Source organism: Lampris incognitus, chromosome 9, assembly GCF_029633865.1.
Source record: "Lampris incognitus isolate fLamInc1 chromosome 9, fLamInc1.hap2, whole genome shotgun sequence".
Classification (NCBI taxonomy): Eukaryota; Metazoa; Chordata; class Actinopteri; order Lampriformes; family Lampridae; genus Lampris; species Lampris incognitus.
In genome coordinates, this window is record NC_079219.1 from 49,760,148 (window position 1) to 49,769,383 (window position 9,236).

Sequence of the window (9,236 nt, forward strand, 5' to 3'; positions counted from 1 at the left end):
CTTTCTGCCAACTCATGGGTGCCACTGTTAGTCTGACCTCAGGCCACCATCCTCAAACCAATGGGCAGACGGAGCGGTTAAACCAGAAGCTGGAGAAGGGCTCCGCTGCCTGACTTCCCGGAATCCTGCCTCGTGGAGCAAGTACGTCATGTGGGTGGAGTATGCTCAACACGCTCTCCTGCACTTTTGTTGGCATGTCTCCGTTCCAGTGTGTTTTTGGGTACCAGCCGCCTCTGTTTCCTGCGCTGGAGAGGGAGGTCAGCGTCCCGTCTGCTGTCGCCATGGTCCGACGGATGTGGGCTCGGGCCTGTCAGAACCTCCTCAGGTCTTCCCAGAGCTACAAGGGGTTTGCTGACAGGAGGAGAGCTGCCCCTGTGTATCAAGCTGGACAACGGGTGTGGTTGTCGACCAAGCACTTACCTCTCAAGGCGGAGTCCCGTTAAGTTGGCCCCTCGTTTTCTTGGACCATTCCCTGTGTCTAAGGTTATTAACTCTGTGTCTGTGAGACTCAACCTTCCCAGGTCCCTTCGGGTGAACCCCACCTTTCATGTCAGTGAGGTTCAGCCGGTCAGGACTAGCCCTTTGGTCCCGCCTACTCCCGCCCGGATCATCGATGGGGGTCCGGTCTACACGGTCCGGAAGCTGTTGGCTGTTCGCCGCCGGGGGAGGGTTTTTCAGTACCTCGTGGACTGGGAGGGTTACGGACCGGAGGAGAGGTCTTGGGTCTCCTCCCGGAACATCGTGGACCCTGACCTCATACGGGATTTCCATCGTGATCACCCCCACGATCCTGGGCCGTCAGGGGTCGGCCAGAGGGGGAGGGGGTACTGTCAGGCCCTATACAGTTTAGTTTGTTTGGTTTTGACTCTGTGTGTGATTTGTCCATTGTCTTCACCTGTGCGTCATTATCTCCTCCCCTCATGTGTATAAATGCCTGTTTCCCCAGTGTGTCTTTGTCAGATTGTCTGCATCACTCGTGAGTAGTTTTCCGGCAGTTTTCTTGTGTATGGTTTTGACTCTCGCCTGTTTTTTGGACTTACCTTTCTGCCTCTTGTTTTTGTACTTCTGCCTTTTGTGTACCGACCCTGGACTGTTTAATAAACTGCCTCTCCACACCGGTCTGCTCTGTGGGTCCCAGTTTGTCTGTCTGAACCTGACGTGTGTGTGTGTGTGTGTGTGTGTGTGTGTGTGTGTGTGTGTGTGTGTGTGTGTGTGTGTGTGTGTGTGTGTGTGTGTGTGTATTGTATGTACCGGTCTTGGAAAATGAAAATGATCACTGTACTCACTGTCCAAGACTCGGTCCGAGTCCAAATCATTATGTTGTGAAGTGTAAAGTTTAACACGAGACCGAAACCTTCAAAATGTGGACTCGAGGCCAAGTCCAGACTCGAGCAATGCAACCCTGCATGCATAACTACATGCTTCGTTCCTTGCAGTAACTGGTCTTACCACAGCCTACTTATCGCGCACCTCTGTTCTGTTACTCCCTCCGTTATTTCTACATTTAGTTGCTGATGTAATGAGCTTATACGTAGCTGTGTGTTACTATTCTGTAAGTTGATTTATCCTGCTGTGTGTTTATGTCATGTATCACTGAGATAAATGCACCAGGTCAGATTCCTCTTAATGTGCTCATACTTGGCCGATATAAAACTGGCCCCTCATTCTAGAACAGAAAACCGGTTCAGAAGAATTAGTCTGGGCATGGAGACTACATCCTCCTGATTATAACACGGTGAATCCAGGGGGGAGAATCGCACACCCGCGCGGGAGGGCTTAAATTCATAAGAATCTAACTCGGAACACGCCAAACCAACAAGCTCGTTTTAAGGATGTCGTTCCCCGATATGTCCAGAGGGGGGCGGAGTTAAATCACCACGGTTCAACAACGCATCTCGGAACCTGCGTCGTCTTCAGTGTAAACCATCCATCTCAAAAGCTCTGCCCAAAGTGACGACTGCTCAGTGACAAACCTTTCAAAGCGCTCATATCTGGTCTCATCCACATCCCCGCGGCCCTGAGGGGGATTAGCGGTTTGGATAACGGATGGATTGAGGGATGGATTTATTTAGACCTACCGCAGGGGTTTTGAAAGTGTGATCCGGACCTACACAGAATATTTCTTCACAACAGTGAAGTATTTAACATGCGGCCCCACAGGAGCACATAACACAGGTCAAGTACCTTTGGTATGCCCCTCATGCGCCATGATCCAGTAAAACTGGTTTACCGTGCTGGGTTGGTGGCCCTAAACCGGAATCTGCGTCGGTTAGTCTTCAGCAACGCAGCTCTCAAAGAAAACCAACAAATCGGAGCTTTCTTACCTGCCAACAGGGGCTGGCGTGTTTCGTGATGGAGCCCTTCATGCAACCAGAACCGGCTGCGACCGGTGATGGGATTTGGTTCGTTTGGAGAGAGTCGTGCCAAATGTCTCACCTACAAGGGAAGGGAAAACCGTTACGGATTCGGAAAGCCTCGCAACAAAGGTGTGAAGCACTCATATCATTAAGAAGCCTCGTCAAACAGTCATTATTGGCGTAATGGTTTATGAAGGATGGCGGCTCGGCTGCAGGGCGCGTCGCGCGCAGGGAGGAAGAAGAGGAGGAGAGGCTCCGCTTCATCTTCAGGTCGAACAACACCCGAACCTGAGCCTACAGTTTGGTTCCTACTCACGTATTGTTGACTGGTTTCAGATGTGGGTGGGCGAAGCCGGCTATGGAGACGCGTGGTTCGGGAAAGGGGAGTGGGCGCTCTTTACAGGGACGCGGAACACCTCCGTCCTCTAAGAGCTCCGGTTCGTTCCCCCTCAACGCACCAACTCCGTCTGAACGCATCTCAGGTGAAAACATCTCGTCTTGGCGGCGATTTGCGTCACTCTTGCTGCGCATAAACGGTTTGAATGGAGGTGCCGAATGACGTTACATCATATGGGCTTTCTTTTTTTCAGCGCTGAAAAGACAACATATTGAAATGTTCCCCAGTTCTTACCTCGAGTCCTGGTCCTGATAATCCACAGCCTCGTGTTCCACCGGGGAGGACTTGGTAAGGAGATGATAGCGCAGCGTGCGCAAAAGGCCTCTTCTCCAAACTCTGGTTAAAAACAAAAAAACAACCCCCCCCCAAAAAAACCCCAAAAAAACAAAAAAGAAACCTGTAGACACATTCCCCTGAGACAAAACAGGTCTTGTGTTGTGGAGACGAGACTTAATCATCTATTTCCAGACCCACACGGAGAATGTGCGCCAAGGAGGCGATGGAACCGTCGAGATTCTGCGGCTCACTGTGTGCACTCACTCACTCACTCACTCTCTCTCTCACTCTCTCTCTCTCTCTCTCTCTCTCTCTCTCTCTCTCTCTCTCTCTCTCTCTCTCTCTCTCTCTCTCTCTCTCTCTCTCTCTCTTTTGCACACACATTGCAGATCTTGCGTGCGCATCACTTCTTCGTCTCTGGAACTTGTTTTGGACCCTCCTAAGCTCCAGGACAGAATCGTGGAGGATTATTTCGAACTTGATTTAAAGAATAGAAAACAACAACAACGACAACAACAGCAACAACAACAACAACAGCAACAACAACAGCAACCCTCTGCAGCCGGTGAGCCAGATCTGACGTGAGGACCCAGCCCATTCGTTTGTTCAGGTAAAGAAAAAGAAAAAGAAAACGTTGTTGTATAGATGAGGAATGACGTCTGAGGGCGCCTCGTGCCCCGGAGAGGAGGGGGAGGGGGAGGGGGGTATTGAAAGGTGTGTTCGGTGCGCCTCAGGGGACCGGTGCGTAAAAACACCACTGCGGATTTTCTTGCATGAACATTTTGCTTTGCCAGTCCAACAATGACTCTGCTGTCACACGCGGGTCTGTAACCTGTCATTTGAACGTGTCTACACTGTTATCTATGCTGTCCTCTCAGTCGTGGCTGGGAAAGGGACACATGTCCCACCGTGTATTCATAGAATTAAACTGATTATGAGGCTCATGATTTCCTTTTTTTTTTCCTTCTTCTGATTGTTGGATGACGTTGCTGGAAAGTTGGATGACGCAGCATGCAGAATCCCTGAGCAGAAAGGACGTGAGAATTAATGGCGGGTTGCAGCAGGGATGAAAGGGGATTTTTAAACATGGTCTGACTTTGGTCTGCAGACGTGAGTCACAAACAGACCCAAAGAACACCTCCATCAATCCCTGGCTCGCTGATGACATATGACAGCAGTGCTTGTCTCCCTTGTATGCCATGCTGTTTTTATTCAGCACCACACATGGTTAAGATGGCAGCTACTGCTCCTGCGGCACACACAGGGAAAACAGGAAAACTTAAAAACACACAAAACATGTTGGGAAGGACCACACTTGGATATTTACACGTCTGGCGTCGCCTTTTTGATCCGGCGAGGTGAACAGCAAAACTCCTTCATCAATTTCACACATGACCAACCTTAATCATGTATGTAATCATGTTCGATATGTACACTACACAATCTCCAGAACAGGCTCCCAACTCGCCCAACTGATGTGACAATTTGCACAGACTTTCAAGCTTTTGTGCCATTAAGTTGAAACATGTGTTTTTATGTGACCAGACGTGGTTGCAATCATTTAAATCCAGTAAAACATTTATATTTTGACACCAGGGTTTATAGCAGCATTGTGTGTGTGTGTGTGTGTGTGTGTGTGTGTGTGTGTGTGTGTGTGTGTGTGTGTGTTGCTGTAGTGGGGAAGAGGGAGGGGCACTGGTTCATTGTACTTTTTTTTTGTAAATCTGTGGATTTTATTTGTGCATTTTATTGCAATTTCATTGTGCATCTTGTGTGTTATTTCTTAAGCCCGCCTGGCCAGGGACGGTGGAGAGAAATGGGCTGTGAGCTAAATCTGGTGCAAGGCATTTCTTCTCTCTGACTGTCATTTTATTGCATATGGTCCCTGAGAAAAATAAACACGTTGAAATTCATTATTCCAAACTGTCACGTTGATGTTTTCCCCACCGTCTGTGTTCCCAAGATCATGAGCAGTCATCTGGAGAAGGTCGTGGCCCAGAAGAAGGAGGCCATCGAGGCGGTGATGGAGATGTTTGAGAGGGGGGCTGAGGTGCTGGCCAGTGCCGTTGGTGAGTTTTTTCCGCTCTGCGAGGCGGCAGCCCCCGTTCTCCGTCTGGCCCTGGACAACGTTCAGAGTAAAGAGGTCTTCTACGTGAAGGAGCAGTTCCTGACGGTGAGGAACAAGCTGGACGTGCTCTCCAGCCAGCTGAACGATATCTGCTGTGAGATAGAGAAGGCCAGACTGGATTTCCAGTATTTCTCCATAGAGGAGAACATAAGAAGCCAGTTCCGCAAGTACATGGACATCCTGGATGCAAAACAGCAGTTTAAAGAGGTGAAGACCAAGCTTTTTCTGGAGCACTTTAACCGAACCGGAGGAGAGAAAAACCTCTACATGCTATATGATGGTCTGATGGGGACCAACAGCTTTGGAGAGTCTATTTTGGAAGTGGTGGAAAGGTAATCTGTTATTTCTAAGCACTATGAACGTTTCATGTTTCTGTATTTGTTTGTGAATGTCCTCATTCTCCACAGTGGGATGGTCGTCTTGGTGGTTCCTTTGACCCTTGACCTCCCTTCTGTTGGTTGATTGTCATGGTGGAGATCTAGGATTTTAAGATGATCCAACTAAACAATATATACAAGTCCTGTCGGATAATAGCTTCAGATTAAAGGAGCATACTGGTGTTTTTACCTATTTACCACAAATTGTGTATTTGCATTACTCCTGACCATTTTCCAAAACATACCAGAGTATTTTAGAAATTTTATGAAATGATTTTCAGTGCAGTGAGAAAATCAACTTGCAAAGACTTGAAACTTGCTTGAGGTATATGTACTCCATTACCTTAACATTTAGTAGTTTTTATTTTGTCTTTTAGTTTATCAAAGCTATGTTGTCATTGCAGGAAGATGCAGTTGAAGCATGGATTGATTTGGGAAGTATACTGAGGCTTTCAGCCACATTGTCCAATGCAATGGTAATACAACTTTGACAAATAAATAAATAAATAAATAATACTAATGATACTAATACTACTACAACTGCTGCTACTAATAATAATACTGCTACTACTACTACTACTACTAATAATAATAATAATAATAAGAAGAAGAAGAAGAAGAAGAAGAAGAAGAAGAAGAAGAAGAAGAAGAAGAAGAAGAAGAAGAAGAAGAAGAAGAAGAAGAAGAAGGAAAAGAATGGAACAGCCCACATAGTACGACGAGTACTGTCAATCAAGTGACATCTGCCCTATAGTGCCTCAGGTCCATAGTTTGGACCCGGCTCTACGGGATGTAAAACAGGAAACATGAAAGAAATACTGATAATAATAATAACAATAATAATAATAATAATAACAATAATAATAATAATACCAACAAACGACACACCAGTGGCTGAAGAGCACCAGAATGAAAGCAGAGATGGAGGGCCTGATAATCGCTACACAAGACCAGAGCCTGGCAACCAGATCCTATCACCATCGCATCATCAAAGATGGAACAGACCCAAAATGCAGAATCTGTGGACTGTACGAAGAAACCATTGACCACATTGTCTTAGGCTGCCCGGAACCGGCAAACACCGAGTACATATCACAGGCTCAACAAGGCAGCAGCGTACCTGCACTGGAAGATCTGCAGGAGTTACAAGATCAAGACGACTGAGAAGTGGTACAAACATCAGCCAAAAACGTTCACTGAAAACAATGATGTCATCATCCTCTGGGACATGCCCATCCACACTGACAGAGATAAAAGCCAACAAGCCCGACATCGTTATCAAGGACAGGAAGCAAAAGAGGTGCATGCTCATCGACATGGCAATACCATCCGAAAAAAACACCTCAGTGAAAGTCACAGAGAAGCTGACCAAGTACAAAGACCTAGAGGTTGAAATCAACAGGATGTGGGGAATGAAGACCGAAAAAATGCCAGTCAACTCAAGTCAAGTCAATTTTATTTGTATACCCCAATATCACAAATTACAAATTTGCCTCAGGGGACTTTAAAGCAACACAACATCCTGTCCTTAGACCCTCTCGTCGGATAAAGAACAACTCCCAGAAAAAAACCCTTTAACAGGGAGAAAAAATAGGAAGATACCTCAGGGAGAGCAACACATGAGGGATCTCTCTCCCAAGACGGACAACCAGTGATCATCGGTACTCTAGAACTCATGAAGAAGGGAATGGAAAAGTTCACCAACCATATCCCAGGCAACGCCAACATCCATGCAGTCCAGAAGATCGCCCTACTCGGAACAGCCCACATATTACATCTGCCCTATAGTGCCGCGGGTCCATAGTTTGGACCCGGCTCTACAGGATGTAAAACAGGAAACATGAAAGAAACAGTAATAATAATAATCATCATCATCATCATCATCATTATTAAATTTATATAGCGCTTTTCTAGACACCCAAAGTGCTTCACATTGACAGGGAAACTCCCACCTGGGTGATGCACGGCAGCCATTTTGCACCAGAGCACTCACCACACATCAGCTTGAGGTGGAGAGGGAAGAATCATTGAGCCAGTTACATGGGGGAATGATTAGGTGGCCAGTTGGAGAAAGCCAGGTTGGGAATTTTGCCAGGACACCAGGGGATCCCCCCTACTCTTTGCAATAAGTGCTAATGGGAGCTTTAATGACCAGTGAGTCAGGACCCCAGTTTAATGTCTCATCCGAAGGACGGCATCTCCTACAGCACAGTGTCCCCATCACTGCACTGGGGCTTGATATTTGTTGTCTTTCTTAGGACAAGAGGGAAGAATTCCCCCTATTGGCCCACCAACACCGCTTCTGGTAGCAACTCAGTTTTCGCGGGAGGTCTTCCATCCAAGTACTAGCCAAGCCCATACCTGCTTAGGTACTGTCATTTGGCAGAGCCAGGGTACATGTTGGTACAGCTGCCCGCCATAAAGTTGAATAAATGGTCATGGTGGTGGATTACCTATCTCAAACAACTTCAAATTGATTTTCATATTGTGCTGAAATGAAAGGTAACTAATGGTTGCCTGGAAGGTCAGAAAAATGCTTTCATATAATTTCTAAAACACTACTCAATGCTTTTGAAAGTAGTTGGGAGTAATGTGAAGCATGGGCCGTTTGTAGAAAATTTGTAGTAAGACATGCAAAAACATTGCTATGGTCCTTTAATGCCTGTCAATGTAGTGTATATCAATATTTTTGTGTTGCAGGTATGTGGTGAGGAATCGTCGCCTTCTGGAGGACTTCTGCGTCCGGACGAAGGAGCTCTTCTGTCTGGGCCTAATTGCTCTGCTTGGACATTGTGCCTTGACCCTGGGCCTGGATGAAGAGCAGGAAAAAATCCAAGACTGGAGCAGCAAAATCGAAGAAGTCGAGATCAAAATGAAGACAGCCATCAAGGCCTGTGTGGTGGCCTTCTCGGAGCAAGCTGAATTAGATATCCAACAACTCCTTAAAGAGAAGGAAGACCAGCAAATGCTTCAAGATGTCACCCAGGAACTTCAGGATTTCCTGGTAAAGAAGTACGACTGGGTCCACTGGTCCGTGCGAGTCATCAACCATTCGGGAAGCACCTATCGCAACTGGCGTGCCGGAAAACATTTCCACCACGTGGCGGGACAGAACTGGTTCGAGGTGCTCCAGGTTAACAACACCAACCTAGTGGTGTCATACAGCAGCAAGCCACAGCCGGTGCCACGTGGCTGCATTCAGAAGGTGATGGATGGACAGGCAAAGAATGGCAATGCCCAGGCGGTGGTGGAAATCCTGGCCAAGCAGCTCAGCGGGTTTGTCGTGCATGCTGTCAGCTGTCATAAGGAGAGTGCAGCAGCATGGAGCTTTCCGGTAGAATGCCACTATTGGGAGAAACACAAGAACGTGGCAGTATGTGTGCACTCCGAATGAGGCTCACATAGAGCTGGGTGATATATTGATATGATACCGATATTGTCATATGAGACATAATATCATCTGGGATCTTGGTTATCGTAATATTGCTTTCAGCTGCTGTAGGTAATTTGGGGCCAGAATTACTTGATAAGGTTGCAACAGTTTTGAATTCCCTATACAGACAGTTGTGCTGTAAAAACGCTACATTGAATATTTTGGAGGAAAAATATCTCTTGAGGATTTGGATTTTATATTATGTTTTATTCAATTCACACGCCTTTGTTCATTTTGTGTCTTTGTACTGTTTCACCTCAGAAGTGAA

The 9,236-nt window shown here is 46.8% G+C and overlaps 1 protein-coding gene across 1 annotated transcript; it reads left to right on the forward strand.

The window, feature by feature from the left end:
• Positions 1-4,996: 4,996 nt before the first annotated feature.
• On the forward strand, positions 4,997-8,929 carry LOC130118671 (protein rapunzel-like). Its single transcript, XM_056287115.1, has 2 exons — positions 4,997-5,490; positions 8,236-8,929. Exons 1-2 carry the CDS (start codon positions 4,997-4,999, stop codon positions 8,927-8,929), a joined length of 1,188 nt encoding a protein of 395 aa, XP_056143090.1.
• The last annotated feature ends 307 nt before the right edge of the window (positions 8,930-9,236 follow it).